The 22,702-nt window shown below is 36.4% G+C and overlaps 1 protein-coding gene across 4 annotated transcripts in view; it reads right to left on the bottom strand.

Annotated features, from left to right (window-relative positions):
* Positions 1-5,909: 5,909 nt before the first annotated feature.
* The window catches only part of LOC134823570 (calmodulin-A-like), a 97,822-nt gene continuing 81,029 nt past the window's right edge, over positions 5,910-22,702 (bottom strand). The window contains exons 5-6 of one of the 4 annotated variants that reach the window (XM_063835104.1): positions 14,782-14,880; positions 5,910-6,783 (exon numbers count right to left, since the gene is read on the bottom strand). In XM_063835104.1, the coding sequence (XP_063691174.1) occupies positions 6,706-6,783; positions 14,782-14,880 (177 nt within the window). In that variant the 3' untranslated portion in view covers positions 5,910-6,705. Of the gene's footprint in view, positions 6,784-14,781; positions 14,881-16,208; positions 17,045-20,064; positions 21,061-21,803; positions 22,482-22,702 lie in introns of those variants that run through there. The other 3 variants (XM_063835101.1, XM_063835102.1, XM_063835103.1) reach the window with 3 other exon arrangements.

Genomic DNA, 22,702 nt, shown 5'->3' with positions numbered 1-22,702 from the left:
AAGAATGCTGCAAAATTCCTTAAGGGGGGTTCACCCCGATTTTTGTGTGAAATTTGATTTGGAGATAGCAATTGACCAACAAACTAGGGCCTGTGACCAAACTTTTGAGGGAGTTCCGGACTCCGGGTGCCCGCGGGACAGCCACACCCACTTTTGGTCCCAATTATGCCCAATTATGCCAAATCACTTTAACATCCTCAAAACCCAGATTGTAGGTTCTCTACTTGTAACTAGTGGTCCCTTGAATTCGTATATGAATTTCCATCAAGATTGGACAAAAAATGACTGAGTTATGAGCCAAAAACCATATGCCCATATTTGGACATAAGCAAAAAAATTCGATCAATTTTGGCCCATAAATTGGTCTAATATCAATATTTTTGAATGATATCAACTTTATATGGAAGGTAAGCCTATACTACACATTTTTGAATGAAATCAATTTTATATAAAAGGTTTGCCTAAACTGCACAGTCTCTGATTATCAGCTCAATATCTACCTATAGATTATAACTGTGGATTCTGCGTTCAAATAATCGCAAAAAATGAACAAAATCGCTCATATCTTAGTTTGCGATATTCGCAAAACTGATTTCGCTCAAAACAATAGAACTCAATAGGGTTTCAATATTTGATCATGAAATTTTCAAGAATCAACGTAGAATTGCATGATAAACTTAAGTTTTGGAGTGGAATTTTGAGTTAGGCCTTCAAAAAAATGTAGCGGCCAAATTCTGAAATTTGTCAGGCATTTAAAAAATCTTTCTAAAATCTTTCTAAAATCCTTCTAAAATCTTTCTAAAATTTAAATTTTGAGCATGTTAAAGTGATTTGACATAATTTGGACCAAAAGTGGGCGTGGTTGTCTCGCGGGCACCGGTGGGCACCAGGAGTCCGGAACCCCCTCAAAAGTTCGGTCATAGGCCCTAGTTTGTTTATCACAAAAAAATCAGGGTGAGCCCCCCACCCCCCCCCCCCCCCCCCCACAAATTAAGGATATCAATACCAATTAATTGAGGAATTACTTTGTATAATAGAATGATATAGGAATATATTATTTTTTATGAATTGCCTAGCAGAAAAATTAGATTAAAATAACACTGGCAACAAGTCTTTAAATATCTTTTGATATCAAAGCTACTTTTAAAAAGGTGGGATATTAACCGCCGGCCAAATAAGGTTGTTTTCTGACTACTTCTGCTCAAAAATTTGCAGGGGTGGTGAAATGAGAAATCAACAAACTTTAAAACTGTGAACTTCATGTACTCAAGGTACAAAGTTGCGCACAGTAATCACATTATGTTGCATAAATTCACAAACATGTAAACATGTAAACATGTAAACATATAAACGTTGGACCTAGACATTAAACAGAAAACCAAATTATTGAAGATATTCAATGCGGATGTATTGAATCTGCATAATTTGCCAACACACCATTTCCCACAAACTATGAGAGTATAACTAAGCTCGTTCATGCAGTTAGCAAAATGAAAATACACACGTTATATAATAATAGTGCCTATTTTAAGCCTCTGCTGCATATGGGACCTCGAAATAAAAATGTATAGCTATAAAAAAAATATATATACAGCTTTTTATACAGTTTTTGAAAGCATATCAATTGAATTGTTATCAATTGTTAGCAAAAGTAAACAGAAAACAGACTGTCCAAGTTTTAAATTATACTTCATGCTCTATACCAAAGTACCAAGTGCCGTATACTCAAAATAAAGAAATCACTCTATTGAAGTATTGAGCAGCTGTAATTTTGATTTTTGAAGTAAGATGAGAAACGTTCGGACTGGTAAGTGGTAGTGGTCGTACGTTATCATGGTTGCCACGTACGTTGCCATGGTTACCACGTACGTTACCATGGTTACCACGTACGTTACCATGATTACCACGTACGATGCCATGGTTACCACGTACGATGCCATGGTTAGTGGTTACCACGTACGTTGCCATGGTTACCACGTACGTTTACATTCGTCGGTACTTTTAAATTTGTATTGAAAAGTCAAATCCGAAAAATGTGTGTCAAACCTGTGATTGAGTATCAGAGACAACATGTATAAGTGCGGTGGGTGCGGACTGCGGAATCGCACTATTCTCATTGACCTAATACCGCACTTTTTCACACCACCGACCACTATTCGTTTTATTAGATTTGTGTACTTGGTACCGCTATGTACAATGAAATAAGATGGACATGCCCACAACTAAGGTTACGTTACATCGGAGAGAAGAATAACGTTTTGAAATCGGGAAAAAGTCATATAGTTCAACAAGTTCATTATTCTTATTAGTTATTATCAAATGGAAAGTTGATGATGCAGCGACTTTTAATATTATCGACATTTGATACTTTGATAGAGAACAAAAAACACAAGAAGGTAAATCTTGGCAAATGAATAACTGAAACTCGTCAAGCTGGATTGTAATTCCTGAACAGATTGAAACTGAGTCACTTAAGTGATTAGTCACGGCTAGATGTATTATAGTTGTAGTCATAGTTAAATAATACTAATAGTATCATTAAAGTTTGCAGGAATTATACACAAAATGTGTCGGAATCTAATGTTGTAAAGTTACAATATCGAATACTATGCCTCAATTATGCTCATCGCCAGCTTAAGGCCAGGGGACATACACCAAAACCTTTTTTGATGCCAACATTTTATTTCGTATTATGAAAGTATGGAAAAAAACAATAAGTTTAGGCACATTCAAAATCATTTTGAAATATTCCCTCATTCGGAAAAATTCACTTTTATCTTTTCTAATTTGTTATTGTAATATCGATTTCTAAGCCATTTTAAAGGTATTAAGCTATTTTTTACTGAATATTTATAGTAACGTTTAAAATAACTTCTCCAAAAGATTACTTGATCGAGCAAAAGACAATCAAGTTACGAGCCGAATAGTATCGAACGAAGCGGAATTAAAATATTGGGCACCGACAAACTTGTACATGGCTACCAATCAAACAGTTCTTGAGATATCGCTCCACAAGTTCGTGTGAGTGTAGTTGATAATCATACACAAGTTTTTGGAACCGGATTTCTCTCAATTTTGAGTTTTAAGGTGCGAAATATAGATTTCAAAGATGTTTCAAAATACGTGTAAAAAATATCAAAAAATTACCAATTTAAAGCTTCAAATGCATATAACTTCAAAATTGACAGTTATTTTGAAATGATATTTACAGGATCGTAATCAGCTTGACGAGACGAAACATTTAGTAACAAATTCATAAGAAATGTTGTCTTAAATAATTTAATAGTTCGAACACAAGGATCGCCCCTTGTATAAATTTTATATCAATTGTGCAAATTTTCTTACAAATTTTTGACCAGATAAACACTGTTAGTTAGGCGCCATGGCGTTTCTGGAGACAAAAAGGTCCGGTACTTAAAAGGCCAAGGTCAGAAACATAAATTTCTGAATATTTCCGAAAAAATTTGTAAGAAAATTTGAACAATTGATATAAAATTTATACAAGGGCCGGGGGACCCTGGTGTTCGAACTATAAAATTATTTAAGACATTTTGATTTTGTTTCAAATATGACCAGTACCCGTGACCCTATAAACTTAAAGCTTTATGTTAAAATTTTGCGCAAACAGAATGTTTTTCGAAAGTTGCGGTAACTGTAACTGTAAACGTCTAGCGTTCGGCTGCTGCATGCTGCGATGTAATATATATCGAGTATTGAGTGTTACTGTTGAGAGTAATACTAGTACAGTAGTACTAATGACAATGTTATTTGATAATACTAATTATGAATTTTATGTTGTTAATATATGTTGTTTTCTTTGTAATATCGGATATTACAGTACTACCACTAGTCAGTGTATTATTATTAAGGGACAAGCACGAGTACAGAATTTTGTTTCTCCGATTTCGATAAATTTGGTACCAAAAGTTGTCTAAAAATGTAAATAAAATAATTCCACCGTGTAGCAATTTTCGCTTGTTCGCCGCCCGTGCTTTTTTCGCACAAATTTTTAGTTTTTGGCCTATAACTTTCACAGTTTTGGTTATTATGGAATAATTGTTATGGCATCGTAATCAGGAACATTATTTTCAAATATTAAAATCTGAACACAAGGGTCCCTTGTGTGAAATTGTAAACAAATTTTTGATAATTTTGCGTCTGACTAAGCTTATTACGATCCTGTAAAAATTATTTCAAAATATTCGATATTTTAGGAGCTATAATAAGTATCTGTATATGCATTTTAAGCAAGAATTTACCTGTTTTTCATCCTTTTTAGTTTTTACATTCTTGCAATGCACAGGAGGCCCACATACAGCTCGACGTTATCGTGCTACACGGTGAATTTGCATTATTCACACTTAGAGGCAACTTTTGATACCAAATTTATCAAAATCAGAGACAAAAAATTCTGTGCTCGCGCTTGTCCCTTATTACACTGACTATATACGTGTACTTGTACTTGTAGAATGTAGATGATTAGAAAAGTTTGAAATAAAGTTATAAAATGTATCAATTCGTTTACTTTTGCTCTGTACTCTTATAAATTAGTGAAACGACCATCCAGCATCCCCGGACCAAATAAAAACTGTTAGTTAGGCGCCATGGTGTTTCTGGAGACAAAAAGGTCCGGTACTTAAAAGGCCAAGGTCAGAAACATAAATGTCCGACTATTTTACGATGCCGCAATTAATAAAATCTGGTCGATTCCTGTAGTAGCTATAGTATAGCTAATTCACGCAATAGGACATCGCTCAAACGAAAGGCCTGCCACCAATCATTTCATCGGTGAAATTGAAACGTAGCCGGCGGGGATGGTGGTGCATGCGAAACCATACAAAACTAGACCTGTCGCTAATTTTGGGTCATAAAAATCGCCCATTTTGCGACTTTTACCAAAGCAAAGGTCTCGCAATTAAGCAGCTGGCGGTGAATTGTTGAAATAATGTGGGACAATTTTGCAATATTAACTGCACAAATAGCAATAATTTTGCCTCACGTTGCATGTTATAGGCCCGCTGTGCACGAGTGCGCGGCTGTATCGTGGCTTTCGCCCCGACTAAGTGAAATGACAATGAAGGTCACGACGTGATAGTGATACAATTACAACAAAAATTTGCGTTTTATTTAATTATTTCATTATTTTTGAGAAATTTGGAAGTCTCTTGCGGACATTTCTTGTTCCTTACTGCTTACCAAAATTTGTTTCCATGTTTGTATGTTGTATATTCATGAGCAAGTTACATGGCCTGGAATTGGTTTTTTGACAATAACTCAGAAAATTGAGCATGTTATGGTATATATTTTTTCGCAACCTGTACATAAATATACTCATTACGGTTAGTTTAATTGCACCTACGGAGAAGTATTTAATTTGCTTCAAGTTCATAAATTAGCTAAATTGGATTCAGCTCGTTTGGCAAAAATCAGTTTTTGGCCAATTGCTCGAAAATTAAACATGTTTGGGCATAGTTTGCTTCCCATGTTGTAATTGTATAATAATGTGGTCATTGCAAGCAATTTTCAAGATAAGAAAAGTATTTACGAACTTCATGAAAAATTGAATAATAGCGAAACCCTTGAAAAGGACGTGGTAATAAGTTAATAATGAAGAATATAACGTTATCCTCCAAAGTTCAAAATTAAGTCGATCAAAATTTAATTAACATTCAGTGGCAACGGATTTTAATTTCAGCCATGACTGAATTTTTTAAAAGTATAATTTATAATTTACACAAGTACTTTTGTCAACCTAGCTAGTAGCTATTAGCTTTAGGCATATTATTATTGATATATTTTATAAGAAAGTAAACATGATTAAGCCGATAGAAATATATAATCAAAATATTCAAGTTGAACATAAACATTCTACATTTGCATTAGTTATAACTTAATTGATTAATCAACGTAATTTAGACTAACCCCGAGAAATTATAAAATCGTATAACTAGACTATAACTATATTCCAAATATAAAATTACGAGATAACGACAATGTCATTGACATGAAAGAACGATTTGAAAGTGAAGACCACATCTGCATAAACCAATAAAACTCACTTTTGTTTCGAATTTTTTATACCCTTAACAGTTCATCTGTCATGGAGAAACTACCGATTTTCCAATTGCGTAAGCAGGTAATGATAATCAGTTCAATCGGCGTTTTGGTGAAGATTAACACTACTCCTTTATAAATACAATCCTCTTGCAAAATAATGACCAAAGCGCATCCAATATTTGTCTATTTCATTTTTAGAGAGTAATATTTTATCCTATCGCAGACACCATCATGTGACTACCAGTGTGTACATGATTTCAAAAGATGAATCTAAGCTATGAATCTCCATGTCACCTTATCCCTCAATCCCTGTCTTCCAGTTTTCAATTAGACTCCATCGAGAATCATGGCAACTACATTGTACAATACTATGAGCTCTGCAACACTGTGTAACACTGTGTAACTGTAAGAAACCAAATGAATAAATGAATTTTAAACCACCAATAGTACTGAAGCTGAGCTCAACTGCGAATGAACCGTTTATCACTATCAGTAGTAATATTGTAACCAATCATTTTAATTCTATCGATCGTCTACATGCTTCTACACACTTCCTGACTCTTCTAGAAGCTTCTTCAGAGCAATTAAATAGAGCTACTTTTGAGAAGATTGTATAGCGTGACTGACCACTGTAAGAAGGAGATATCTTTATTTGGGTGTCATCATCTTACAGAACTCCTCGTAGTCCACTGAGCCGTCACCATTTGAATCTGCTTCTTTTATCATCTGAAATTGTTTTCAAGTCATATTATCCCGGTCCATGGAACTCCATTTTGGATGCCTAACTTGGATTTTACTATTTTACCATCATTGCCATGTGCGGATAACCACGCTTGAGTAGGTCACTTATTGGGGTATATTTAACATGCATATTAGTGCATATTAGTGCATATTAGTGCATATTAGTGTATATTAGTGCATATTAGTGCATATTAGTGCATATTAGTGCATATTAGTGCATATTAGTGCATATTAGTGCATATTAGTGCATATTAGTGCATATTAGTGCATATTAGTGCATATTAGTGCATAATAGTGCATATTAGTGTATATTTGTGCATATTAGTGCATATTATACATTTATCACATGCCTTCTCATGCGATATCAAAACTTTCGCCCACGAGGCTTGCCGAGTTAGCAAAAGTTTCGATATTTCCCGAGGCTTGCCGAGGGTTATATCGACATTTTCAATTATTACGAGGCTTGCCGAGTTTTGAAAATGTTGATATCGCATGAGAAGGCATGTGATTAATGTTTTATCACACTTTCTTTGGAGCCAAATTTGGCCGGGAAAGCAGAATTTGATCAAACGTTAGTTATAAATCTCACCAAAGCAAACTAGACATGTCGAACTTATTTATGTTTATAATGTTCAAACTATATATAGCTCTCGATGGGTTAGTATTTCAGATATTAAAGATACAATACGTGAAATTAGAATCTTTTGTGCTCACATTTATGACACAGTGAATGCTAACCGCCGCGCCCAATTTGCTTTTTACTGATACGTAGTGCATGGAATATTAATGTATTTCTCGCCTATGGGTCTTGTACTTATTGCAGTCTAGAATATTCCGCAACGAGCGCGTCTTTTAATCATAAATGATAACCTGCATATCAATCGGTGTGACGTGATTCTTATACTTTATTTCTATTAGATATATTTTGAGTCATTAAAACTGAAGATGTATAATGTATAGAACATCTGTTTTAGTGTAGATTATACATCCTAGTCCTTATCATGTAATACTAATCTGTATCTGCAATAAGGTGATAGTATTTCCTGGTTGTTATATTTGAATAGGGCTGTGGTGCCATGATTGTCTATTTATAAGTCCAAATTATCAACTGTTCATGTTGTACTTGTACTACACGCCCTAATTCATATATCAACAATATTATCGTCCGTCTTGATTGTCTCTTATTTCAGAATGATTTATCATTGGAACTAATTGTAATCATTGACTTTTATTGAATTTTATCGAGTATAGTCAGCTTATATTCATCTTGCCATTATTTGCTTCGCTAGAAATTATCAGAACAGCCGTAATATAATGTATCTCTTCAAGTTCAATACAACTCTAGATTGTTTTAATATCAAGAGCAGACATCCGTACTCTTTAGTATTGTTTATGAAAGTAACTCTTGACTTAATAGCCCGATAATCGGCCTGGTAATACCATTTTAGAACGCACTTCACCAGCCTATTATAACCACCCTGGTCATTGCCAGGCAGTTCACCCGTACTGTTAGCAATATTGAATTGGTCTAAAGAATGGCAGCATATCAATCATCGGACCTAAATTTGCCCCAGCGACCAGACCAATTTATAACCGGATTAGCTGATTAAGTTACGCCATTCGTCCCTTGATATCTTTATATGCATAATATATTTTATAGAATTTTTTATTGCACTAACTAAACTTCAGTTAAAACTGGTGCAGGGATAGAATTTTCGCTCTTTATTGTACAGAATTTATAAGTCTCTTTGTATATCAGCCACGAATTTCGCAAGCCATTCTAGGGGAAGCCGATTTGGAAAAGCCTAGTATAATTTCTGCACAATTTCTATATGGAATATGGCTCACAGAAGGGATCAGAGGGGGTTAAAAGTGAGGTCTGAAATGGCTGAAATGTGGCTAAATTAATATTCGTAATGTATCACAATTTATTACGTTATGATTTGCTGACCAGCCCTTTATCAATTCTTGACAATAATTTTCTTTCAAATATAACTACTTGACACCAAGATTCTTGTTTTGTGCGTTTTATTCGTTCGATCAATGAATCAAACATCGTTTACTTTTAGTGTTTACTATTTTTGTGAGGGTGACTGTAGTTTGTTCTGACACTTCCTTTTTAATTTCAAGTAAGCGATTAAGGAAATTAATTAGCCTGATTGATTGTATCGCTGACAAGTACCAAAACTTTGTGCAACTTTCAAGTCTGCTTGTAAACTTTGATGTCCTTTTCAGTAACCTTAAGTCACTCTGAACTGTGCCAGGCACTATACTTGAATACTAGCTAGTCGTACGAGCCAGGGAGTTTGTATCATCAACCGAATCTGTATTAATTAGCTGCTTAGTGACTGGCCGACTTGGCACTATATTTGAATAGTAGCGATATGGGGTTAGTCGCACAAGCCAGGGAGTTTTTACTTTGTTTCATCATCCGAAGCCTAATTAAGCTTTGAACTATGAAGTGCAATAAAAAAAGCAACAGCTTGAAAAGGTTGTACAAAAAAAAATGTATTTCGCTTAACGGATTCGGGGTAAACGATGACTTTTATCAGCAGCTATCTGGGGCATTTGATGAACTACCAGCTCATGACGTGAAGTTTTTACTTGGAGATCTAAATGCTCGCATTGGCCAAGATAATTCAGCTTGGTCCGGTGTGATTGGTAAGCATTCCCTTCACGTTTCATCAAATGACAACGGCCTTCGACTATTAGATTTCTGTGCATTACATCAGCTGACAATCGGTGGGACGCTTTTCCAGCATCGTGATATTCATAAAGGAAGTTGGAAGTCTCCAGATGGCCGCACAGTAAATCAGATTGACCATGTCTGTATTTCTACCAAGTGGAGTCACTCTCTACTTGACGTAAGATCATGCAGGGGTGCAGACATTGGCTCCGATCATTATTTGGTTCGGGGTCAATTTAGAGTCAAACTTATGGCAGTTCAAAAAATGAACGCTTCTCGTAGGATATCTCCAGCAATTGAGAATCTTAGAGATCAGTCCAAGGTTGAAGAGTACTGCATTGCTCTTCAAAATCGTTTTAGCTGCCTACCAATGGAGGAGAATCTTGATGGAGAATGGACATTAGTTAAGGATACCATTAAAGAAGTGTCTATGGAGGTACTGGGTGAGCGCCCCCGGCGCAGAAAGCAGCAGCATTTGTCTCAGGAGACAAAAAGCCTTATTGCAGAACGCAGTAAGATTAAACAGATGGCGCCTAGTGACAACAACAATAGGAGCGAGTATTCTCGGGCCAACAAACTTGTCAAAAAGAGCTGCAGGAAAGACGACGAGAATTGGGCTCTTAGAGTTGCAGCAGATCTGGAAACAGCTGCTGTCCATGGCCGGCAAAGGGAAGTCTGGCAACGGATAAAAACACTGTCCGGTAAGAAGAATCGAAAATCAACTGCTGTAAGAGACAAATCCGGGAAGTTGATTGCTGATCCTTCTGCTCAGAGAGAGAGATGGGGAGAACATTTTTCGGAGCTATTAAACCCTCCTCCCACGAATGCGGATCTGTCTGACCTGGACCATCTTGAAGTGGTTCCATGCTTTCCTTATCTTGGTGATGGTGATGGTCCCCCCACTAGACTTGAGATTTTAAACTGTCTCAAAAAATTGAAGAACCACAAAAGTGCTGGGATCGACGAAATCTCTAATGAGCAGTTAAAGTATGGGGCAAGTGGTCTTGTGGATAGGATGGAGAAATTGTTCTCTAAAGTTTGGAATTCAGAAACAGTGCCTGACGACTGGTTGAAAGGCATCGTGATAATTGTACCAAAGAAGGGTGATACCTCTCATTGCTCCAATAATAGGGGGATCACTCTAAGATCTACAGCATCTAAACTGTATCAAATCATCATATTACAACGCATGAGTGACGGTTTAGAAAGTTTGCTACGAGACAATCAGTGTGGGTTTAGAAAGAACAGATCATGCATTGATCAGATTTATTCACTCCGCACTATTATACATAACTGCATTGAATATAATCTCCCCCTGTATGTAAATTTTGTGGACTTCAAGGCAGCTTTTGATTCCGCATCGACAGGAATTATATTTGGAAAGCATTCAGTCATTATGGCCTGCCATGTAGATACATTCGAATAATACAGGCATTCTTTAATGGAACTGTTAGTGCTGTTAGACACAATGGTGAACTATCAGAATGGTTTGAAGTAAGTTCAGGCAGTGGCCAAGGAGACATTCAGGGTCCCCCACTTTTTAATGTCTGCCTCAATGTGGCTGCTGAGAGAACAGAAAGCAACAAAGTGGTGTCCCACGGAGCGGTTCTTCAAAGATCTATCAGTCCGCTTGTTGATGATATCACTGTGTTAGATACAGATTATGCAGATGACATGGCTGTACTGGATAACAGCGAGGAAGGTCTTCAAGAAACAACTGACCTTTTGTGTATGTATGGTGCCCAGGGAGGTCTTAGAATCAATGGTAAAAAGACTGAGGCTATGGTCATTGGTAAAGCAACCTCTCAACGGCCATACACGAAAGAAGCCACAGTGAACATCACTGTTGAAGACACGCCAGTGCAGCAAGTTAGTGATTTTACGTACTTAGGTACAATTATTTCCAGCGACGGTACTATCGACCGTGAGTTGTCAGCTAGGATTCAGAAAGCTTCCGGAGCCTTCAATCAACTGAGTAATATATGGAAAAACCGCAACATCCAGTCTTATACAAAGATCAGGATTTATAAGGCAGCGGTTTTGACAATATTGTTATATGGTAGTGAGGTTTGGAACACAACCAAAAAGCAGCTACATCGCTTTGAGGTGTTCCATCAGCGTTGCTTGAGGAGAATACTTAGGATAAGATGGCTCGATCGGGTTAGAAACACTGAAGTGCTGGAGCGTGCAAAGATAAATCCAGTAGAGACGTACATAGGAGCAAACCGCCTGCGTTGGTTTGGCCATGTCACCAGAATGCCAGACACTAGGCTTCCTAAGTACCTGCTTAACTGGACCCCTGCCCATGGGAGAAGATCTAGGGGCCGTCCAAGAAAGAACTGGAGGAAATGTTTGCTGGAAGATGCTGCAGCGTTTACAGGAAACACTGACATAGATCTAGAAGGAGCGAGCGAGATGGCTAGTGACCGCAAACTTTGGAGGGAGATGATACGTCACAAACGGGAGTTCATTGGTGCAGGCCACTCGAATGATTGAGGAGACCTAATCAAGTAACTACAAGTAAGTAAGTTAACGCATCTCAAACGCAAGGAAATGTTTTAAAAACCGAGTATAAATATACATTTTTCCTTATTCTGGAAAGTTTATCTGATCATTGCATTTATGGTCGTAGACTACTTCAGGTTATTGATTTAAATCTGTATTTTGATCAGTACCTTACAGTAGTAGATCAGTTGCTGAGAGCGGGCTCCTAGTTTCTATGGAGCACTCTCTGAGCAACTGATTGATATTTCATGCCCCAGGGTGAGAGCCAGTGCTCCCCATCGGGGCATGGAATATAAATTCTGCTTTCCTGCCAAATTTGGCTCGAAAGTGTGATAATAGTGTATATTAGTGCATATTAGTGTATATTAGTGCATATTAGTGTATATTAGTGCATATTAGTGTATATTAGTGCATATTAGTGCATATTAATGTATATTAGTGCATATTAGTGCATATTAATTCAATCGATCCATCCATCAGTAAAACGCGAACGTTTCCTAGATTTTAGTTTTGCAGGAAACAATAATTTAACAGTGAGACAATTATGGTGGGTCCAATTTTATCGTTTTGAAAAACGATGATCGTTTTGAGGAACAATAATCGTTATATTATTTCAAAACCGGTTATCGTTTTCAAAACGGTTATACTTATTATTGCCGACTAGCAGGAACCCGTATAACTCTAAAATAAGAGACTAAAATAATTATTACCTATTTAATTCGCGTTTTTGACACCACTTGGGGCCGGAGTCCAAATTTTGGGCTCTAAACCTCCTATTTCTTGGCTAATTTTTTTTTCATGCTGATTTGGAGGCCATTAAAGCATTTGACCCAGTCGAAAAAGTTTAAGTTGTATGTCTTTTACTATACGGTTTTTGCGGAAATTCACGTTAAAGTTGATGCCGTGGTGTCAGTAAAATGGTACGGATCCATCCATCCATCCATAACTATTGTCTCGCTTTATAATAGGTACAGGGTGAGTTGAAAATAGTGTGTGGAATGTAAATGGCTCTAATTTTTTTGAAAAATGAAATTTCCACTTAATTTTTGCATATTTAGGTAATGAAAATATATAAATATTATAATAATACAATAAAAATACTTAATAATTAATAATTTGCTCAACCCATCGTCCTTTATTAGCTAGGACATGTTGATAACGACAACGATTAAGACAATTGTCTATTTGCCGACTTGACTGTATTAAGGGGGCCGGGGTCTTCATGGAAATTTTCAAATTTTCTCAAAATCTACTTTTTAGTTGTTTCTGATAGAGGGGAGTAATATTTATCAGATGCTTTTGATTATTGCCGGTCAAAGGTCAGCGCGTGTGGCCTGGTGATTTTTGATCGCGTGCCCTGACAATCGAATCTAAAAATCTATTTTCTCCTATGTCCTACATTTTTTGAGCAATCACCCTGAAACGTTCAGGATATGTTCTACTTCTAGGGATCATTTAGAAGAGATGAACCGGATCCGGACAGAATTTTGAGATACGCCTTCAAAATTGTTTTTCCGATTTTGCAAATCTTGGACCTCGTTTTTTGATGAGTTTTTCTCAAAAAATGTACGAGAAGATAGATTTTTAGACTCGATTTTCAGGGCACGCGATTTGAGAACCTTATTAGGACGAATTTACGATTTTTTGGAAAACTGCCAAAAATCAACCAAATTATAAGTTAGAATTTAATGAGAGGCAAGAATGAAATTTGTAAAGTTTATGAACTGATAGCAATTCACCTTTCAAAATTTGCTCTTTCATAAAAAATTATCGATTTTTACATTCCACACACTATTTTCCATTGCATTTTCAACTCACCCTGTATATAGCTAGTAAGATAGCGGTTAAGTTAATATCGTTTTCAAAAACGGTTGCGATTAGGGCTATGTTGAGTTATAATAATTATGTTTAGGCCTAATTCGGAATTCCGCTGATCAGAATTCTTGGATCATGGATACTGCCCAATCCATATCACGTCGCACACTTCAACAACGGTTTATATCTTTTCGAAATGGAATTAGCGCAAGACTGTTCATAATTATTATTATTAATGATGATGTTTGAAAAGCTTTTGAATTATTAATCGGTGGTTTATGGTTGAGCGGGAGATTGGGGCGCAGAATGAAGAATTGCACTTGCAGCATGCTACGGCTAGGCTATGAGCGACCGAGGTTGTGGCCCTAAACATTATCATAATATCATTATAACGGTAATGTAATTTACTAATATGCTGCCCGTTATTATATTTTTTAAATATTTATGAACGGCCCCGGCCTCGCGAGGGTACACAAAATATTATTTTGCCATATCAAAAGGTAAATACGCTTCACTATGGAGTTATGAGCAAAAACCTGTTTAGATCACGTGATGAGCTGCTGAATTCAATTGTTTAGGGCTATGGTTGTCATGGCTATAACGGTAGTGGATTGGAAATATGTGCTTAGGGTTCTGGGTTATGATCAGGTTAAGGGTTATGTCTAATAGACATAAACCTTACCCTGATATTGTTTATGATCTTGAGTAGGGTTATCGCTATATATTCATCTTCGGAGTCATGGCCAACGAAATGACATGGAACATGTTTGTTTTATGGATATTTGGTCCACTCAAGATGAGACCAGACCCGTGAAATTGTTTGTCACATCTTCTAAGTCTAACCTCCATTTTATATTAGTTATTACACAAGTTTGATAACAGCTGCATCATGCGCATTTTCGCTTCAATTTACGTTTAATGTTAGTTTGTCTTATCAAATTCAATATGAACACGACAACACGTGATATTTCACAAACCTGATCTATTTCGTCATCAGTAAGTGTCTCTCCTAGGTTCCTCATAACTGTTTTCAGCTCCTCTGCTGAAATGAACCCGTCCCCATTCTGGTCAAATACCTGACGACAACGTTTTGGTGAAGATTAACACAACGTGCTGACATAATGGTTTTATGTTTTATCCCCAGTTACACAGATTTTGGGCCAGTTGATATGACACTTTAAATAATGGTTTTAGATGCAGCTATCCTGATCAATGAAAAGGAAGTTTTAGTTAGTCTGGCAGTATGTCAGCTAGCTGTTGAATGGTCGATTCACGTGTTTAAATAAACTGCCTTTTCACTTTTTGCTTTTGATGCACGGATAGCTACACCTAATAGTAATTCTAATTATTTATAATTATAGTCTAAAAGAAACTATTTCTGACTAAAAGCTATTCCTTTCTCTAAAGTCGAGAGCCCATACTTCCTTAATATGGTCCTAGCCCTCTCCACTATGGGGAGAGGAGTCTCAGTTCCGGAAAAGCAAACTCTAGCCACCACTCTCACTGATCAGAAGTATCATGAAGTAGCGACTATGGTCGCTACTCGCTAATGCTACTTTAGACCGCGGACCGTCCACGCTGATTTGTGACCGCGACCCTGTTATGCCTTATATATATTATGGCCTACTTGCTCAGAAAATTCAAGGAATTCAAAATGCGCGGCGTTAATTTGATCTGCGCGTGTATTTCGGACAAATTTTAAACGTATTCCGGACAAAATTTAACTGGGTCTCAATTCAATTTTTTGGGGCTTATTGAATGGAAACTTGAATGGAAACTTGACGTATTCTTACGCATTTCTCTCGAACATTGAATGCGCCGTATTTTGAGCCGATTTTTTGACGTATTTAACAACGATGGTAACTGGAGAGCCAGAGGATATACAGCTCCCAAGTAAAGTAGTAACTGGAGAGCCAGATAGAGGATATACAGCTCCCAAGTAAAGTAGTAACCGGAGGGCCGGAGGATATACAGCTCCCAAGACCCTTCTAGAATGTTCTCAGATAGCAGCAGCCATATAACTGCAATATTTTTCTACAAAAACTGTCTACAGTGCAGTACTCCCGACCTATCTCACTCAATTTAGGGCACTTTATTCGTACATCAGAGCTTACCCGTACCGTGTATTAATAATACACGGTAAACTCTGATGTACTATTATAGCTATATAACTCCCGACAGAGCGTTCGGATGAGGGGTAAAACTTTGAAACTTATCTCGGAGATATGATAGAGTAAGAATTTTCGTCAATATACTAATTAACATAAACTAAAATTGCCCAGTGCCCAACCTACAATCTATTTTGGGTAATGTTTTGTTGTTTTAAAGTTTTAAACACTGACGTCTGACCCCTGGAATATCATAAATTATTTAAATGGGTAAAATTTTAATTGAAACAAGTCAATTCAGATAATTCATTTTGGTTTTGCTATACAATATTGACAGAGCATATTATGTTAGATTTAACTTTTTGTTAAGGTAAACAAAATTCATCAAATCAGAAAATTCGTCATCAAATCAGAAAATCCGTCAACAAAACGTTTATCTTTATATAGAACTATAAAAGAATCGTGACCATGGTAACAATGGTAACACTTAATTCCACATGATATTATTATATTCGTTTATAATTATTGTAATCGTACTGTTAGCTGTGAAGGAGTCAAAGCCATGATTTCATAATTTTAAAATTTATGGAGGTAATAGATACGAATTCCTCCACTTTTGTAGATGTGTAATGCAAAATGAACAATTATCTAAACTTCTAAAGGTTTTGGTCTTTGCGAGATCATTTGAAGATATACAAAATACAAATTCAAATTCATGAATGAAACCCAAAAACAAAATCCTTTTAATAGCATGATTTCAACTCTAAAGTTAAACTATACAAATTCTTTATTTAGTTGCACTCAATCCAATGGCTCTGATCAAAGTTACCCTTATAATTTATATATGTGATTTAAAACAAGTGAATGTTACTATGGTAACTATGGTAACTATGACGTCCAGCAATATTTCCAGCCACAGCAGACAGGACTGCAGCCTTGCAAACCATTCCCTTCATTTTGTGGTCTGCATCATCTTAACGAACTCCTCGAAATCAACTTCACCGTCCCCGTTATCGTCAGCTTCCCTTATCATCTCTGTTATCTCCTGGTCCGTCAAGATCTCCCCCAGGTTCTTCATCACTTCTTTCAGCTCTTGCTTGCTGATCTTGCCGCTGCCGTCCTTGTCAAACACCTAAGGAAGGAGACCGGGCGGGTAAGCTTCTGTTAATTTTCTCGTTCTGTGATTTAGATATTGGTAGAGACAGATCTGAGTGCTTTCTGCTTCTGCATTCGGGCTTCGCATTCAAGACACACGTCACAATTATCATGTGATAATCAAAGAAAGATCACACTGGAAGATCACATCACGCTGCTTTCAGCTTCACGTTGCTAAGCAACGGTTGCTTTCAATCTGAACACTTACACACAAAGATACACAAGTACCGTGCTGACCTGCACCTTTTAATAATGATAAATTCAAAGTCATAGAAATTATACCTGTTGATTTGCCTTCAAAGTGAAAGAAATTATACCTGTTGATTTGCCTTCAAAGTGATAGAAATTATACCTGTTGATTTGCCTTCAAAGCGATAGAAATTGTACCTGTTGATTTGCCTTCAAAGTGATAGAAATTGTACCTGTTGATTTGCCTTCAAAGTGATATAAATTATACCTGTTGATTTGCCTTCAAAGTGATAGAAATTATACCTGTTGATTTGCCTTCAAAGTGAAAGAAATTATACCTGTTGATTTGCCTTCAAAGTGATAGAAATTATACCTGTTGATTTGCCTTCAAAGCGATAGAAATTGTACCTGTTGATTTGCCTTCAAAGTGATAGAAATTATACCTGTTGATTTGCCTTCAAAGCGATAGAAATTATACCTGTTGATTTGCCTTCAAAGTGATAGAAATTATACCTGTTGATTTGCCTTCAAAGCGATAGAAATTGTACCTGTTGATTTGCCTTCAAAGCGATAGAAATTGTACCTGTCGATTTGCCTTCAAAGTGATAAAAATTGTACCTGTTGATTTGCCTTCAAAGTGATAGAAATTGTACCTGTTGATTTGCCTTCAAAGCGATAGAAATTGTACCTGTTAATTGGCCTTCAAAGTGATATAAATTATACCTGTTGATTTGCCTTCAAAGCGATAGAAATTATACCTGTTGATTTGCCTTCAAAGCGATAGAAATTATACCTGTTGATTTGCTTCAAAGTGATAGAAATCATACCTGTTGATTTGCCTTCAAAGTGATAGAAATTATACCTGTTGATTTGCTTCAAAGTGATAGAAATTATACCTGTTGATTTGCCTTCAAAGTGAAAGAAATTATACCTGTTGATTTGCCTTCAAAGTGATAGAAATTATACCTGTTGATTTGCCTTCAAAGTGATAACAATTATACCTGTTGATTTGCCTTCAAAGCGATAGAAATTATACCTGTTGATTTGCCTTCAAAGCGTTAGAAATTATACCTGTTGATTTGCTTCAAAGTGATAGAAATTATACCTGTTGATTTGCCTTCAAAGCGATAGAAATTGTACCTGTTGATTTGCCTTCAAAGCGATAGAAATTGTACCTGTCGATTTGCCTTCAAAGGATAAAAATTGTACCTGTTGATTTGCCTTCAAAGTGATAGAAATTGTACCTGTTGATTTGCCTTCAAAGCGATAGAAATTGTACCTGTTAATTGGCCTTCAAAGTGATATAAATTATACCTGTTGATTTGCCTTCAAAGCGATAGAAATTATACCTGTTGATTTGCCTTCAAAGCGATAGAAATTATACCTGTTGATTTGCTTCAAAGTGATAGAAATCATACCTGTTGATTTGCCTTCAAAGTGATAGAAATTATACCTGTTGATTTGCTTCAAAGTGATAGAAATTGTACCTGTTGATTTGCCTTCAAAGTGATAACAATTATACCTGTTGATTTGCCTTCAAAGCGATAGAAATTATACCTGTTGATTTGCCTTCAAAGCGTTAGAAATTATACCTGTTGATTTGCTTCAAAGTGATAGAAATTATACCTGTTGATTTGCCTTGCCTTCAAAGCGATAGAAATTATACCTGTTGATTTGCCTTCAAAGTGATAGAAATTATACCTGTTGATTTGCCTTCAAAGTGATAGAAATTATACCTGTTGATTTGCCTTCAAAGTGATAACAATTATACCTGTTGATTTGCCTTCAAAGTGATAGAAATTATACCTGTTGATTTGCTTCAAAGTGACAACAATTCTACCTCTTGATTTCGATACATACAGTTTAAAGTGATAAAACTTCTTGCCCTCTATTCTTAAAGTTTAAGAAAGAAGGGTAAATGCTAAAGATTCTGTGAACAGTGCTTTAATGATATCCATATAATATTCACATATTTCCCTTTCTTAATCTCACAGTCAACTAGTTTATAACCTGGATGACTAGATCTGATTTTGTTAAAAATGTTGGTATGTTGTATGCAGTTGTGTTTATAAACATTTTAACTTTTATCAAAATGGATAAATACATGTTGATAAAAGTTAAACAGGCTACGAAACGTTTTAGCTACACGGTTTTCAGGAGCGTGTTTTGCTATTTAAGCAAGAAGCCCTAGTATTAAGGGTTTGTTTAGCACACAAACTCGAGGTTTTGCTATTTAAGCGAGAAGCCCTAGTATTAAGGGTTTGTTTAGCACACAAACTCGAGGTTTTGCTATTTAAGCGAGAAGCCCTAGTATTAAGGGTTTCTTTAGCACTCAAACTCGAGGTTTTGCTATTTAAGCGAGAAGCCCTAGTATTAAGGGTTTGTTTAGCACACAAACTCGAGGTTTTGCTATTTAAGCGAGAAGCCCTAGTATTAAGGGTTTCTTTAGCACTCAAACTCGAGGTTTTGCTATTTAAGCGAGAAGCCCTAGTATTAAGGGTTTGTTTAGCACACAAACTCGAGGTTTTGCTATTTAAGCGAGAAGCCCTAGTATTAAGGGTTTGTTTAGCACACAAACTCGAGGTTTTGCTATTTAAGCGAGAAGCCCTAGTGTAAAGGGTTTGTTTAGCACACAAACGCGAGGGTTGATATCGGGATAGTCACATTCTTCCAATTGTTGTGTTGTAGGGTTGGTTCATTAGAAGCTGCCTAACTGAATTTCTATTGTAGGTAAACTGTACTGACCCATTGGATATTATGCAATATGCATTTATTTAAGTGAGTCCAATTTGAATAAAAACAAGTCAATTCATAATTCCGTTTACTAAAAATATGTTCTATACAATATTGACAGAGCACAATATGTTAGTATAACTTATTGCTACAGAACAATACTCGAACATAATTCATTAAATCAGAAATCCGACAACAAAACGTTCACCTTACAAGCTTATATAAAAGAAGCTTCTAACTCCATACTATATTAATATAGTATGTATATATATAGTATTCCATACTATATGCGTGGTAACCATGGTAACCATGGTTACCATGGTATACTATATTATATATGCGTTTCTAAATTTGAAGAAAAAAGTCTATTGTCATAAAAATGTTAGCTGTGAAGGATTCTAGTGCTGAGATTTCGTTATAGGTTATAGATTCAATATTCTTTACTTCTGTAGTGCAATAATTGCACAATGAAACAATTATCTAAACTTTGTGGGCTCTAGTCATACTTCGCGGAATTAAGGTCAAAGATAATATATAACATTCAATTTCAAACTAATGAATACCACTACTTTGGGTGAAACATATTTATCTACATTTTTTCCTAGATTACCCCAAAAATAAAGTTTCATATTTTAACAACATAGCAACATGAGATCTCAACTTCAACCTATACAAATTCCATACTATATGCCTGGTAACCATGGTTACAAATTCTATATTTAGCTGCACTCTAACCAAAGGGGCTCTGATTGAAGTTGAACTCGCTATGATATTAAGTAAAGCATGCTCGTAAGAGGTCTCTACATTAAATATAAAGGTAGGACGTCCAGCAGTGTTTCCACCCCATGGAAGAGAATACTGATCTTGCAAACAAAAACTAGCGTGACAACCGCTTCATTTTGTTTGCATCATCTTAACAAACTCATCAAAATCAACGTGTCCGTCACCGTCATCATCAGCTTCCCTTATCATCTCGTTAATCTCCTCGTCCGTCAGGTTCTCCCCCAGGTTCTTCATAACCAGTTTCAGCTCCTGCTGGCTGATCCTTCCGTTTCCGTCCTTATCAAACACCTAAGAGGAAGACCGTGCGTGTTAGGAGGGTTCTGTTAATTTTCTCGTTCTGTGATCTGGGAGATATCTGACTGATTCCTGATTTCTGCTCGGACTTTGCATTCACACACGCTCATGACTCGTCCACTATCATGGTGGTAAGATCTTATCTCGCTTCACTGCATGCTCCTACACGTTAAATTCTGCTAAATGCTGAGGCTAATTAGTACTATCAACAGTGCTTTCTTTTTCATTCATTCATTCACGCTCGTAGCTCAAAACATGCTAACAAAATCAACAAACATTTAGCAGCAGCAAAAGTGAGGGCTTATTCAGATGACCAAGGTAACCAATGGTAACCATGGTAACCGGAATTCAAATGCTTCCTATTAGACTGGCGATATATTTTAGCTCATTTTTAAATGATTCAATTAATGGCTCGTATATGAGACAAGAGAAACGCCATCTTAGGACGCGAGGAGGATTAGGGCTCCTCGGACTACATCGATTCCTTTCGTTTATACTTATTTATTGTTGATCAGGGACAAAAGAAAATCGCGATTATTTTGCCCACAAACCGCGATACCGCGACAAGCAAAACAGACGAAACATAAAATTTGTCGCAAAGAAAGGGAAAAATCGCGATCCCGCACATGCCGCGATTTTTTTTGTCCCTGTTGTTGATGCGAGTCGAATTTTGATAAAAACAAGTCAATATTGACAGAGCATATTAGTCGAACAAAATTCATCAAATCAGAAAATCCGTCAACAAAACGTTCACCTTTACGCAAAAGAATCGCTAATCTTTAAGTCCTAAGTCCGTTTATTCGTTTATAAATCTAAAGAAAAAGTACTTGTGTTAAAATGCCACGATTTCATGAAGGTCCAATTTCCTTCACTTCTGTCGTATAAGATTAAACATAATCTAAAGGTAGCGGCTCGTCCATCACAGGATTATGGTTATTGAAGTTATAAAATTTAATCACAAATTTATGAACATATTTAGTTTTATTTTATTCTAGAATTACCCCAAAAATAAAAATTCCATATTTTAAGTTCAACACATCCAGCTGCACTTTAGCCAGTACGGCTCTGATCGAAACTACCCCCATTATATATAACGTTAAGTAAAGTAATTTTATAGTAAACCTCAACATTAAATATGAACTTAAGGAAGAACGTCCAGTAGAATTTCCACCCCATGGAAGAGAAAACTGATCTTGCAAACTAAAACTAGCGTGACAACCGTTACCATAGTAACCGCATCATTTTGTTTGCATCATCTTAACAAACTCCTCGTAATCTACGGCACCATCGCCGTTATCATCGGCTTCCAATATCATCTCACTAATCTCCTCGTCCGTCAGGTTCTCCCCCAGGTTCTTCATCACTAGTTTCAGCTCTTCCTTGCTGATCTTTCCGTTTCCGTCCTTATCAAACACCTAAATAATAAGGCCGGTCGCGTTTTGTGGTCGCAATTGAGAGATCTGACTGCTTTCTGATTTCTTTTTGAGCTTACATTTCATCTTCGGTACATTTTAATCAAAACACGTTTAATTAGTGTACAAATCAAATGTGAAACTGCTGCTTCAAGAATTAGGAAGGCTGCAGTGGCAACCCTGGTAACCAGGTAACCAGGTAACCAGGTAACCATGGCAATCCT

The sequence above is a fragment of the Bolinopsis microptera genome, chromosome 11 (assembly GCF_026151205.1).
Source record: "Bolinopsis microptera isolate Bmic1 chromosome 11, MBARI_Bmic_1.0, whole genome shotgun sequence".
In the NCBI taxonomy this organism is placed as follows: Eukaryota; Metazoa; Ctenophora; class Tentaculata; order Lobata; family Bolinopsidae; genus Bolinopsis; species Bolinopsis microptera.
The sequence above is the reverse complement of the archived record's forward strand: the minus strand, read 5'-3'. Positions and strand labels throughout refer to the sequence as shown.